Below are 13,639 nucleotides of genomic sequence, written 5' to 3' on the forward strand. Positions count from 1 at the left end.
GAAGCTGTAGTGTGCGGCTGCAGCGCACGGTTCCGGGACGCATTCAGAGCACAGGAGAAGATCAGGAGCGTGAACAGCTGCACAGACCTCGCTAACTATGTCTGTACAGCCTTTGCTAAATGATTCAGGCCGTGCAATAGGCCCACTAAACTAGCACCGATTTAGGGCCCTATACCATCGGACGATTATCGTTCCCATAATCGTTAACGATAAACGATCCAAACGACCGCTATTACGAAAGACCTGAAATCGTTCACCCATATACATGGAAAGATAATCGTTACTTATGATCGTTCTTGCGGTCGTCTTGTCGTCGCTATTGCGTTTATCACTAATGCGAACGACCAAACGACTTCTTATTCAATGCGAACGAGCAACGATAAAAATAGGTCCAGGTCTTATGAAACGATCAACAATTTCTCATTCGGTCGTTAGTCATTAACTGCTATTCGAACGATTATCGTTTAGATTCGAACGATTTAATGATAATCTGAACGATAATCGTCCGGTGGAATAGGGCCCTTAGATCGTCACTCGGTAACAATAGTGATCAGGCCTTCATTGGCCTGTGTAATAGCACCCTAAGCCTCAGCAAGAGAGCTCTCGCTGCAGCTTATCTTTCCTGAAACAAAGGAAAATCACGTCTGATCCCTATCTCCACCTACATCACCATACACCTTGGTGAACATATGGTGAACAATGGTATGCCCAATCAAAGCCAAAGATTTGAAGCCAAAGCCAGGAATGCATTTGAAAAGAGGAGAAATCTCAGGCTTTCCTTTTATGACCTGATCTCTTTATCGTCTGTTTCTGTTTTTGGCTTTAAATCTTTTGCAGATAATCTGTTAGATAATCTTTCTGTGTAAATGGACCCTAGGGTGTATGGGGACCTTTAGTCCTGGCTTGCTTGAAAAAGACCTGTAGCAAACCCCCAAAATTTGATTTGTCCTGGTCACAAACCTTTTTTACAGTTTCTCGATGTGCCCTTTTATTTCTGGGATATGTGGGTTTCTAGTTTGTCTGACAATTCAGTGAATATCATGTATTGGGAGTGATTATACAGTCAGGGGGTGTGTATTAAAGAGATCGATGTTTGACCTAGGAAGATCAACCAAAATACTGTGGAGACACCATCACATGTTTCTCACCATCAGTGAGCTAGCCAGACCTTCTACCGGGAAGAACAACCAAGCCAAGGGGGGGTCCCCAGTCAAGGAAACGACCTTCCATGAAGCCACAATCAAAAAATGACAGCAATGTATCCATCCAAAGACAGCTGTTTTTCGGGGGCATTTTCCCCTCATAAGTATTAGAGGATGTACCATCAGGTACATCCTCTTTAATCTGACCTAGGGATAGAACGGCGCCGTCACGGGGAAGTCCGTTTTTTGAACCGCGGCCTGGTTCCCGTGTGCGGCACCGTTCTATCCATGGGTACCGGGCTGGGGTGAAGCACAGTGGGCGGAATCCCCCGCCCCTCTATGACACGCCTTCATTGATTCTAATGGAGCCGCATCATACAGGGGAGGGAATTCCCTCCCACTGTGGGCGGGCTGGCCTGCCTCCTGTGCTTCACCCCGGCCTGGTACCCGTTGATAGAACGGCGCCGTACACGGGAACCGGGCCGCGGTTTAAAAAGCGTCCCTGTGACTGCGCTGTTCTATCCCTGGGTCAGATTAAAGAGGATGTACCTGATGGTACATCCTCTTTAAGTAGGATTCTGGTTAGTGGGAGCAAAGCCTAGTAAGTGCATTCAAGAGAACATTCACACCTTCTGATTGTATAATGATACCCTTCACCTGACATTCACTCCTATTAATAAAATTAAGTTCACGCCCATTTGACTAATAACTGAATTGTCAAACAAATTATAAACTCTCATATCTCGGGAACAGGAAGGCATATCAAGAAACTGTAAAAAGGTGTGTGGTTAAGGCTTCCTAAGTTGTTTAATAGTAGTAGACTAGTACTCCTCTTTAAGGGGGGAGTTTGCAGCTTTAATTTTGACACTCCTCTAATCTTCTAGGAACTCTTCTAGGAAGTATTATCACAATAAAGGGGCTCCCAGTGTTATTATAAGACTCATTTTTGATTTTCAGAATTTTCAACTAAGAGAACAATGGAATGATATACTAACACATAAATCTGCAATGGGGACTCGTATATATGACACACACGTATAAACCTAACCACATGGGAGGAATATTGCCGCACATATACCAATATACAGTATATACATACACTAGGGTTGAGTTGACATGTAATGTGATAATAAATTCTGTACTACTTGTAAAGAAATGTTTTTTTTATTTCCTAATTGACCCATTGTCCCTTACTATGGTATACTATTACACAGGTTGTGATGCCACTTTGCCACCCCCAGCGGAAAACTGCAGATTGCAGACTATTAGTTATCCTGACTCAGCAAATCTTCTCTTCAGAGTTAATAAGAAAGGAAAGAAACCTAAAGGTGAGCTACAAGACTGTAGGTGAACTTGTTAATGTGGATGGAATAAGGTTATTTTTACAGTAAATTCTAAAGATCCTTATACTCTTGTATAAGGCTGGGTTCACACTGCGTTTTTGCAATCCGTTTTTTTCATCTGTTTTTTTTTTTAAAAAAAAGGATGCGTTTTTTTTGACGGACACAAACGTAGCTGACACTATTTTTGTGTCCGTTAAAAAAAACGGATCCGTTTTGATCCGTTTTTTTACAATGTAAGTCAATGGAAAAACTGATCAAAACAGATGCACACAAATGCATCAGTTTTTTGCAAAAAACGGATGAAAAAAACGCAGTGTGAACCCAGCCTAAGTATCGCAGCAGGATCAGCCATCAGTATAAGGTGTACGGGGCTCTCCCGACGGTCCACTGAACGATGATGTCAGTGGAGATAGAGGTCGGGTGTGATGGAAAATCACCGCCCGACCCCTTTTTTCGGAAAGAGAAGTCGCAGCCAGAGCTCTCTAACTGTGGCTTAACCCCCGTCAAGAGAACACAGGAATGCTTAGCTGTGTCGGGCGCTCCTGTGTATGGGGAGAACAAGGGGCAAGATGGGAGAGATGACTGATGATTGTAACCTGCTGATTTGCACCTTCTGTGGTTTTGGGTAATAATACTGATCAAGTACTATGAATGAAATCAGCCGTAGATGGTATTTCAGTATGATGTCAGTCTGCACCTCTTTTTTTTAATGTGACCATTGTTGTACATTATGGTATTGCACAGGTTCAGGTGACTTGTTGCCCCCCCTAGTGAGGAGATGCCGACTGCAGCCTATTAGCTATTCTGAGCCACCAGATTTCATCTGTGAAGTGAATGATCAAGAGGAGAAATACAAAGGTTTGTATTCTAAACTGTAAATGAAGTAAATGGCAGTAAGAGTTCAATTTCTCCACAGGGGTAAATGAAGCAGTACACAGTGCTCATTCAAATCAATAGGTTGTCTGTTTATTGCTGGACAGAGCAGGTCCTCCAGGGTGGGAGATGCTCTTTGTAAGCACTGGTTTACACACTGGCTAAGAATTGAAGATCTTGAACAGATTTTTCTAATAGGTTATATAAAAAAGGGTTTTCTATTCATTGCCATTGCCATTTAGCATTCAGAATGGTTACTGTTCTGCCCTTGTTTCAGCACTTGTAATTCTTAGATACACACAACAGTATGAATAGTATCTTACACATAAACACCAGGTTCTCAAAGTGTGTTCTATCCAACAGCTGTTATCGATATCCAAGCAAGTAAAGGCACACACAGCACAACAATTTCCTTTTAGGGTCCATTTACACAGAAAGATTATCTGCCAAATATTTGAAGCCAAAGCCAGAAACAGACTATAAACAGAGATCAGGTCATACAGGAAAGCATGAGATTTCTTCTCTTTTCAAATCCATTCCTGGCTTTGGCTTCCAAGTCCATTGCAGAAAAAATTAAACCTATTACCCAGTGAGTTAATAGTGGCTCAGAATCTTTTAACACTCTTAGGGCCCTATTCCACCAAACGATTATCGTTTGCATATCATTAACGATTAACGATCTCAAACGACCACTATTGCGAAAGACCTGAAAACGTTCACTCATTTCCATTGAACGATAATCGTTACTTATGATCGTAATTGCGATCGTTTTTTCTTCGCTATTTATTCGCTATTGCATTCGTATCTATTGCGAACGACCGAACGATGTCTTATTCAACGCGAACGATTTGCGAACGAGCAACGATAAAAATAGGTCCAGGTCTTTTAAAGCGATCAACGATTTCTCGTTCGGTCGTTAATCGTTAACTGCATTTCAACCGAACGATTATCGTTTAGATTCGAACGATTTAACGATAATCTGAACGATAATCGTCCAGTGGAATAGGGCCCTTAGAGACTCTAAATGTGGATTTCATGGTTGATCATCTGCTTCTCCTTATCTAAAAGTTCCAGAATTCTCAAAACGGTGCAAATGTACAAGAAGAAAAGTCCACGAAATCAGTAGTAGACGCTTTTATTTGAAGGCAAGATCTGGAGTCGTGCAAGGTTTGTGCCCGATTTCTGCAATACACACAGTTCTGAGGGGAACAATATATTCATTAATATGTTAGAAAGTTATAACATTAGTTGCATTCTCAGTTTTAGGGCTAGTCTACGTAAAACCACCTCTTTTTATAGAGGACCTGTCAGCTGTCTTGACTTGCTTTAGTAATTACTTTTACTGGTTATGATATAAAAATCTTTAAGAACTGTAAGAAATGTATGAGTAAACTGACAAGTGGGTGTTACCATTTCAGGTGTCAATGGGGTGTGTCCCTGCACAGTCTTGTACTGTCAGTATGGACTGGACAGTGTCACTGTGTGTAAGGCCACACTCTTTTGACACCGAGGAATGGTAATACCCACTTTTCAATTTATTCCTACATTTTCATGTGAAATAACAGATGAAGAATAAAAGTATTAAGACAGGGGCATGTGTTATATTTATTGTTGTTGTTGTTGTTATATTATTATTATTAATATTATTATTATTATTATTATTATTATTTTCCAGAGATTAAACCTTTTGTAAGAGTGGAGTTTCCAAAACAAGTTTTCAATGATAATTTTCAAGTGCGATGTGGTAACAAGAAAGGGATCTTCAGGAAAGCACGTTGGACTGGACGTAAGTGTTTAAATTCCTATGAAGGGCGGGTTATTATTGTTTTCATGGCCTACAAAAGTTGCTAATTTTTGTGCAAACCTTGCTTCATGTTAAAAAAAAGAAGATTCTATTTAAAGTGTTATTGTCATAAAAAAAATAAAAACTTTTCACATGTCAACGTGACATGTCTGTCTTATTGCAGGAACTGGGCTCCATAGACTTACAATAGGGACTGACACCTGCAATGACACTGATCAAATGCCAGCAATCTCTTTGCAGGCAACTCTATTATAAGTCTATGGGACCTCTGGATGGAGATGACTGACAGCAGGGAAGTGAAGTGTGCTGCCGCTCACTTCTCCTAATGCTTGCTCCTGATTGGTGGTGGTCTCAGCAGTGGGATCCCAATGCATCAAAACTTTTGAAGTGTCCCTGTGATGTGTGAGGTTTTTTTTTTTTTTTAAAGTACAGGTACGCTTTAAAGCATTACTTCTCAAACTGTGAGACACCCCCTAGTTGCTGGGGAGGCAGTTTGACATGTCAATTCTTTGATCGGAAGGCGGAATCCGCCTGACCATAGAATGGAGTCTATAACATGGATGGAGATGCGAGCGGCGAAATCCGCAACGGGTTATGCACCCGGATTCCATAGTGTGAATGCACCGTAATAGTCTATAATAGGACCCTTAGCGGAGATATATTTGCAGCTTGTACTACCAGTGCCAGTGATTTTTGTTTCGTTTTTAAGTGTCTATGGACGCATACTAGGATTTTTTCCATCCAATATCTTATTTTTCTAGACTCCTCTAAAGACCTGTGCATTGACTGTGATGGCAAGAAATTTTCCGTGACATCATTTGAAAAATATGGAGGTAAAGCGTCATTGAAAAACTGGAAGAAGTCCATTCATTGTGAGAAAATCAAGCTGGAAAGTTTAATTAAGGTACAAGAGAAAAAGAAAAACTGCTGTCATGCTGCTATTTGTAATATTATTCCTGTATGCTGCAGTCACTCTGCAATGTGTGATGTCATGCTGCTACGTGTGATGTCATTTCTGTATGCTGCAGTCACTCTGCAATGTGTGATGTCATGCTGTTACGTGTGATGTCAGATGTATGCAATAAAGAACTCACATCAATGGGAATGGTACATACTAGATGTAGATCAGCTAATCCCATGCCGTCTGATGTTGCTGCACTATCCATATATCCAAAGCTTTGGTGCCACCATACTATTAAGTAAATCAATGCTTTCTCACTTTTTTCAACAGGCTGGAATCCTGAAACGTCCCTTATGGCTCAAAAATAGTAAGTGAACCTCAACATTATTCATCTTTTATCCCTGTTTTCTAAACAGGATTAAATGTACAGAAGTGATGTGCAATGTAATATCCTATACGTGAAATGCTAGTGTGAACTGATTTGTATAAGGTCATCTAGAGATGTGTCTGAGGTTTCCATGAGGTTCTTCCTTCACCATTCACTATAAAAGTGAATAGTAAAGGAAGAACGGCCATTGGCAACAACGGCTGTACTTTGTACGGGTGAACAATGCCTATTGTTCTATGGGATCCCGGCCGGAGCGTATACACATTGTAGACGCTCCGGCCGGGATCCTGCACGGGGCCGCAAATAACTGACATGTCAGTTTTCTGCGGCCGCAATTCATTGTGTGCTATGGGAGGTTCTGATGCTGGCGCGCGCTGATGTGTCTGCATCAGAGCTCTGCGGCCAGAAAGATCATCGGCCGGGGTCACGGAACGGCCGGTCTCTCATGACGTGTGAACATAGCCTAAGGAAGGACTCCAAGAGCTCTTCCAAGTGTTCCAATCTAAAGTCTGTAGGGGTATACTGGTGGGCTTAGGGGCATTAGTTTAGAGTGGAGGGGCTGAACTGTGCTGAGCTTTTGCAGCACAGTGGGACACCCCATGGACTTTATCCCCTGATTTACACATTATTTCTAATGTTTATTACTCAGCCCTGGAGCACTAGATTAAAATAAGAGTAGCATCCATAGATTCAGGGTAAGACACCCTATTGCACAATGCCTTTAGTTTAGCTGCTGCTGTATCCACCTTTCGCAAAATACTGATGCTGCCACCCATAGCCTTCAAAGTAGCTGGAATACCTATGGAGCCACACACCTGCTAAGTGCTATTGGCCTTCTTCAATCTCCAAAGCTTAGGACTGCCACCCTTCTCCCGTTATAGCTATTCTTGGCCAACACTAATTCACAATGAGCTATTGCACAGGGGTCTACACAGAATTTAGTCATGAGGGGTGCATGGTCATGAATATGGACATACACACCTTTTGCATAGGACATGTGAACAATATAAACAACCAAAATGCACACATGCACAATGACGACATTACATACATACTGTAAATGCAGAGCTGCAATGATAAGGAAGGAAGGAAGGATAAGGGCAAAGGCTTATCGTTCTTATATCTCCCCCAACTGTGTGTCCCTGCTGCTGCCAACTGCTGCCTAATTCCCATTGTGCAATATGGTGTCTTACCCTTAATCCCTAGATGCCACTCTTATTTCAATCTAGTGCTCCAGAGTAATAAGCAAAAGAAATAATGTGTAAATTAGGGGATAAAGCCCATGAGGTGTCCCCCTGTGCTGCAAAAGCTCAGCACAGTTCAGTCCCTTCACTCTAAACTAATGCCCGTTTGCCCAGCTGTATACCCCCCATGGACTTTAGATGGGCATAACAGATAAAAAGAAGTGTAACACTTGGAAGAGCTCAGCGAGTCTCCTCATTATAGTGACTGGTGAAGGAACAACCTCATGGAAACTTCAGACATGGTAGTAAGGCTAAGCACAGATAACATATCTTGATGTACTACTTGCGATAATGACTGCCAGTTAACCCATTAGTAACACATATGTAATGGGTTTTTTTAGAAATGGGGAATGTGGAACACACAGTGAAAAGATAGTCTGTCCACCGCCTTGCTTTCCTTCTTCTGGATGATGTAGACAAAGTGGATCTTGTTGAAACACAATGACAGATGATCTCCCGAGGTCTATGAGGGATTCTCACAAGCCCCAGCATACAGACGTTGCAGTAGGTTGTATCACTGTAGCACTAAACTCCAAAAGAGACTGTGTCTAATAACCTAAGGGAGGAGTGACCCTTTATACATATCCAGCTTACTGGTGGAGACCTAAATCTATTCATTGGAGAGGTTGGACCTAAATTAGCCGTCATTTTATTCCAATATGAGACATTTGGATATTATTGGGTTTGGGATCCTTTCAATAGAAAACTCTAAATGTTTCCCACTTCTATCTACAGGTGAAAAAGGGATGTGTAAGTTGTAACTACTGTTATACAGCAGCATTATTACGTATGTAGGGAAAAGGCTCTAAAGTAATAAGACTCTGGTGCTCCATTTTGTTAGTACGATGCAGTTGTTTTTTTGTTTTTTATTCCCAGCATAAATGTAAATATGTTACCTTTCTGTTCCCATCATTAGGAATCCATACACGTTCATGTATACAGATAGCACCACCTAGTGGTGGAGAGTGGACAATTAGATTTTTATAACTGTGTAGGAACCTAGAACAGCACATAAAGTTTAATACAGTACTGTTAATTTTTTTTAGCAGGTTTTTTTTGGAGCAACTATCACTTAAATATCATGTGTGCCTAAAGCGTATCTGTCACAATGGGGAGCAGTGCAAGTCTAAGTCAAGCACAGCTGATGCTGGATGGCATAGGACCTATCTAGGGAAATGCAATCTCCCAGAGCCAGCTGCGGTTGTGCAACATTTTGCACTGCTCTCCATGAGGACTCTTTTTAATTTGTCAAAGGCAGCACAAATGTAGGGCATACATTGATATATGGTGTACATGTATATAACTCCAGACCTCACTGTTGTCCTTATAATATGTGCTTGTTCCATTAGAAAAAGATGAAAGTATTTGAATTTGTGTATATATTTTAAAACTTTGTAAATGGATAAAGTTTTTATATTCTAAGACTTTTGTGTGTGTCATCTTTTATATTTGGGGGAAACTAAAATATTGGTGAATCCGGTATGTCCTGTATGACTTTTTGCTAATTAATCTTCTACCTTCTGGAGCATAAAGGTCTCGTGTGTGTGTGTGTGTGTGTGTGTGTGTGTGTGTGTGTGTGTAATATATACAGTGGTGCCTTGGATTACGAGCATAATCTGTTCCAGGACCGTGCTTCTAATCCAAATCCACTCTTAAACCAAAGCAAATTTTCCCAAAAGAAATCATAGAAATGCAGACAGTTGGTTCAAACATTTAGAAACCGCAGAATGTGATATTATATGTTACTGTACAGTAATGGAGAGGATGGGAAACACAAAGGCTGACAGAGACCGAGCATGAAGGAATGAGCAGCTCAGATGTGGGCACATACATGCAGCGCTCTCTGTCTGGGGAGAGAGGGGTTACATCTATGAAGAGATTACCTCCACAGTCCTGTCCCCTGATGTAAGTCGCAGCCTGAAGTGGATCTGCTATGATTTGGAAGGTGAGAGAGACTTCCTGGGTCGGAGTACAGTGCTGTAGACCACGCTATGCAGACTAAGTCCCTCCCCAACTCTCCCTCCCACCCAGTACAGGGAGCTCTTAAACCAAAGCAATGCTCTTAAACCAAGTCATAATTTTGAAAAACTGTGAGGACTTAAACCAAAACGCTCTTAAACCAAGTTACTCTTAAACCAAGGTACCACTATGTATATATATGCAACCTTGGGGGTGGATGGGGATACTGGTTCTAAATAATGATCATTGGGTCTCCCACTGGTGTATGGTCACAGCCAAACCAGAGTCTCATTCAAAATAAAGAATTGCTCTCTAGCCAATCGGTACCATGCTTTCTACTAGTGGGGCAAGAACACTGAAATGGATGTGTACCAATACATCTGCATATGGGTGACTCCTCATGATGTGTAATAGACAGATCGCTCAGAAGCGGATTAAAAAAACTATAATAATATACGTCTGTAAAATTAAGTGCAAGGTCCTCTTTGTGGATGAATATATGGTTTATAAATCAGCAATCGTCACTTTTGTATTTTGTTAGGGGTCAATTCCATCTGTACACAGACAGTGTTGTGTGGATTGGCCCTGAGAGCTCCCAGCATCAGGATTAATTATGATCTCAGGAGCTCCTAGGCACTTTAAAAGTTTGCACTAGTGTGAAAGCCGTAGGAATTCTACAGAAGTGTGAATGTCCCCTAAGTCTTTTTACATTACTGGTCTGTGTTCACACACCAATTTTTGAGCCCATATTTCTAGTTAAAACACAAAAAAAAAATGTAGTGCATACATTGATATATGGTGTACATGTACATAACTCTAGACTCCTTCGTATTATAAGGGAAAACATAAGAGCTAAAGAAAAAACATGAGAGCCAAAAATAAATAAATATATAAATAAATAAAAAAAAAATTTAAAAAAAATTTTGACATGTCATAGAGGCATATCAAAAGTTTTGATGGGTCTGAACACTCTGTACGTGAGAATCGTGAGAATGAGCTGTCCTCTGAGTCACGTGATGAGTCATGCTCTAATGTAAGTCTATGGAGCCTGAGTATGCAGCACTTATAGTTTTTCCTGCAGCCCGGCCCAGGGAGGCAGGGGTTAAGGTTAATAACCCCTCTTCTTCCTGGCCCGGTCAGGCCAGGCTGCAGGGACATTTATTAATAGAGATGAGCGAACCTGGAGCATGCTCGAGTCCATCCGAACCCGAACTTTAGGCATTTGATTAGCGGTGGCTGCTGAAGTTGGATAAAGCCCTAAGGCTATGTGGAAATTATGGATATAGTCATTGGCTGTATCCATGTTTTCCAGACAACCTTAGAGCTGAACGATCGGGTTCGGATGGAGTCGAGCATGCTCGAGGTTTGCTCATCCCTAATTATTAACAGTGGGAACTACAGAGCAATCTCATGAGATTGCTTTGTAGTTCAAGAACGCAGGGGACGACTGGAACATCCGGCAGGGCTGTCACGCTCCGACTCTTTGGAAAAGTGACAGCTCTTATTGCTATAACACCTCACAGAGGCAATATACATTATAACATATATTTAACCAATCACAGCTCGGCTTTCATATTTCCAGAGCAATGAGAGAAATAAAAGCTGAGCTGTGATTGGTTGCTATGGGTCTCTTGCTATAAGACAGCACAATAACTTTCCCTTAGTGTCCTTTGTAGCCCATAGCAACCAATCAGACCTCCCCTTTCACTTTACCAGAGCAACTTAATATGTGAAAGCCAAGCTGTGATTGGTTACTACCAATCTGGAAACAAGGACACTGTGTGATAAATCTACCGAGACCCCCCCCTCCCACCGGGTGTTTTTGTCTGTCTGGCAGAAAAAAACAGGCTGAGTATACTCATACAGCCAGTGAGAGAGAGAGAGAAGAGTTGGAGGAGGAGAGTGACCAGCAGGGGGAGCTCCTGTGTGCTGTCCACATTCGCTGCAGTTCTTTCCTCCTCACCTCACACAATAACGGTGTGTACTGCAGAGCAGCCATCTTAAAGGGGTTGTCCGGCGATAAAAAATTATTCACAGAATAACACACATTACAAAGTTATACAACTTTGTAATGTATGTTATGTCTGTGAATGGCCCCCTTCCCCGTGTTTCCCCCCACCCACGCTAGACCCGGAAGTGTGGTGCATTATACTCACCGCATGTCGTGTCGTCCACGGTCTCCGATCGTCAGCAGTGACGTCTTCTTCGGGAGCTTGGCGGATCTTCCCGAGTGCCGGCCACCCTCTGCAGCGTCATCCGAAGCTCAGCCGCGATTGGCTGAGCATAACTGTGCTCAGCCAATCGCGGCTGAGCGGCTGATGACGCGGCCACGTCATCAGCTGCTCAGCCGCGATTGGCTGAGCACAGTTATGCTCAGCCAATCGCGGCTGAGCTTCGGATGACGCTGCAGAGGGTGGCCGGCACTCGGGAAGATCCGCCAAGCTCCCGAAGAAGACGTCACTGCTGACGATCGGAGACCGTGGTCGGCACGCGACAGGTAATGTATAGCGCACCACACTTCCGGGTACACGGGTGGGGGTGGTGGGACACGGGGAAGGGGGCCATTCACAGACATAACATACATTACAAAGTTGTATAACTTTGTAATGTGTGTTATTCTGTGAATAATTTTTTATCGCCGGACAACCCCTTTAAGGCAGGCAGAGCTGACAGTGACAGTGTAAGAGAGGTGGTGTATAGTGTTTATAGGGTCCCACACTGTCATTTTGCTTCAAACCAACATATAAAATGCTGGTGTATACTAAATTCCCTCCATTATTTCCTAATAACAAGAAGTACACATTTTTGCCAAATAAAACATTTATTTAGCATTTTAAAACATTCGCTGGCGGCGGTAGGGATACCCCTTGGAGCGTGGTGGTGGTGGGGAAGCCATGGAGCAGCTCCTGGGAGATGATGGCGATGCATTTCCTTAGCTCCTCGGTGCTGGTGAAGCATCGCAGTATCAGTCTGGTGGTGTTTATACAGGCGATCAGCATCCTGCAGGTCATGTTTATCCAGCTCAAAGTCTCACTGGCAGTTATGAGCCAGACCCACCTGTTGCAGAGGCTGGTCACCCACATGAGAAGTTGAATACTTGTGGCAATGCAGACTAGCTTCTCGCTGACTCTGCTTATTAAATTTAGCAGCTCACAGGTGGTAGTGGTGATCCAGCTGGTAACAGTTGTCCAGATGTGCAGGTAGCTGCTCTGGGTGAGGGTGGTGGTCCCGAAGATCAGGTCGGTGGTGGTGCAGATCTTGGACATTATATCATTGGTGGTGGTGGTGGTGGTGATCCAACTCAGCTGCTGAAAAGTGGCAGTGATCCAGATGAGCAGGTGGCTGTCAGTGAAAATCCAGCTCAGCAGGCGGCTGGTGGTGGACACCCAACTGAGCACATCACTGATAGCGGTGATCCAGCTGAGCAGAGCAAAGAAGCTGCTTTCCATGCTGTGTAGATGACTGGTGATTGAGATCAGGCTGATCGGGTCTCCGGTGGTCACATTCCAGCGGAGCAGCTCTACAGTGGTGGTGTTTGGACCCTGTAGGTTGATGGTGCTGGTCCTCTGCAAATTTCTGGTGGTAAAGTTGGGACACTGCAAGTTGGTGGTGGTAGAGTTCCACCTGTGCAGATCTCTGATTGTAGCATTTGGCCTCTGCAGGTCCCTGGTGATGTTGTCCCAGCTGAGCGGGTCGCTGATGTAATTGCCACAGCTCAGCGGATTGATGAAGGGTTCAATCAAGATAAGCGGGTGTCTGTTGGAGAGACAGCCCACCAGGATTGGAACCACGTAGCACAGGAGGTTGCCAAAAATGGCAAGACCCCTGTCAATCCTCTCCTCTCTATCCATGGACTGAAGAAAATCAGAAACACTAGAAATAAACGCAGTATATGCAGGCAGAATGCATGGGTAGTACAGACAGTGTGATCGCTAGTGAGTCCCTAAGAACAGAGAGTCTGGGGCTCTGCACCATTTTTCTAGGG

At 43.0% G+C, this 13,639-nt stretch overlaps 1 protein-coding gene across 4 annotated transcripts in view; it reads left to right on the top strand.

Annotated features, from left to right (window-relative positions):
* The window catches only part of LOC138797348 (sp110 nuclear body protein-like), a 57,511-nt gene extending 48,394 nt beyond the window's left edge, over window positions 1-9,117 (top strand). For all 4 annotated transcript variants that reach the window (XM_069977383.1, XM_069977384.1, XM_069977385.1 and 1 more), the window contains exons 14-20: window positions 2,357-2,470; window positions 3,230-3,343; window positions 4,427-4,525; window positions 5,034-5,144; window positions 5,924-6,066; window positions 6,394-6,430; window positions 8,037-9,117. In XM_069977383.1, the coding sequence (XP_069833484.1) occupies window positions 2,357-2,470; window positions 3,230-3,343; window positions 4,427-4,525; window positions 5,034-5,144; window positions 5,924-6,066; window positions 6,394-6,430; window positions 8,037-8,071 (653 nt within the window). In that variant the 3' untranslated portion in view covers window positions 8,072-9,117. The remainder of the gene's footprint in view (window positions 1-2,356; window positions 2,471-3,229; window positions 3,344-4,426; window positions 4,526-5,033; window positions 5,145-5,923; window positions 6,067-6,393; window positions 6,431-8,036) is intronic.
* Window positions 9,118-13,639: the final 4,522 nt, after the last annotated feature.

This window comes from Dendropsophus ebraccatus, chromosome 7 (assembly GCF_027789765.1).
Source record: "Dendropsophus ebraccatus isolate aDenEbr1 chromosome 7, aDenEbr1.pat, whole genome shotgun sequence".
NCBI lineage: Eukaryota > Metazoa > Chordata > Amphibia > Anura > Hylidae > Dendropsophus > Dendropsophus ebraccatus.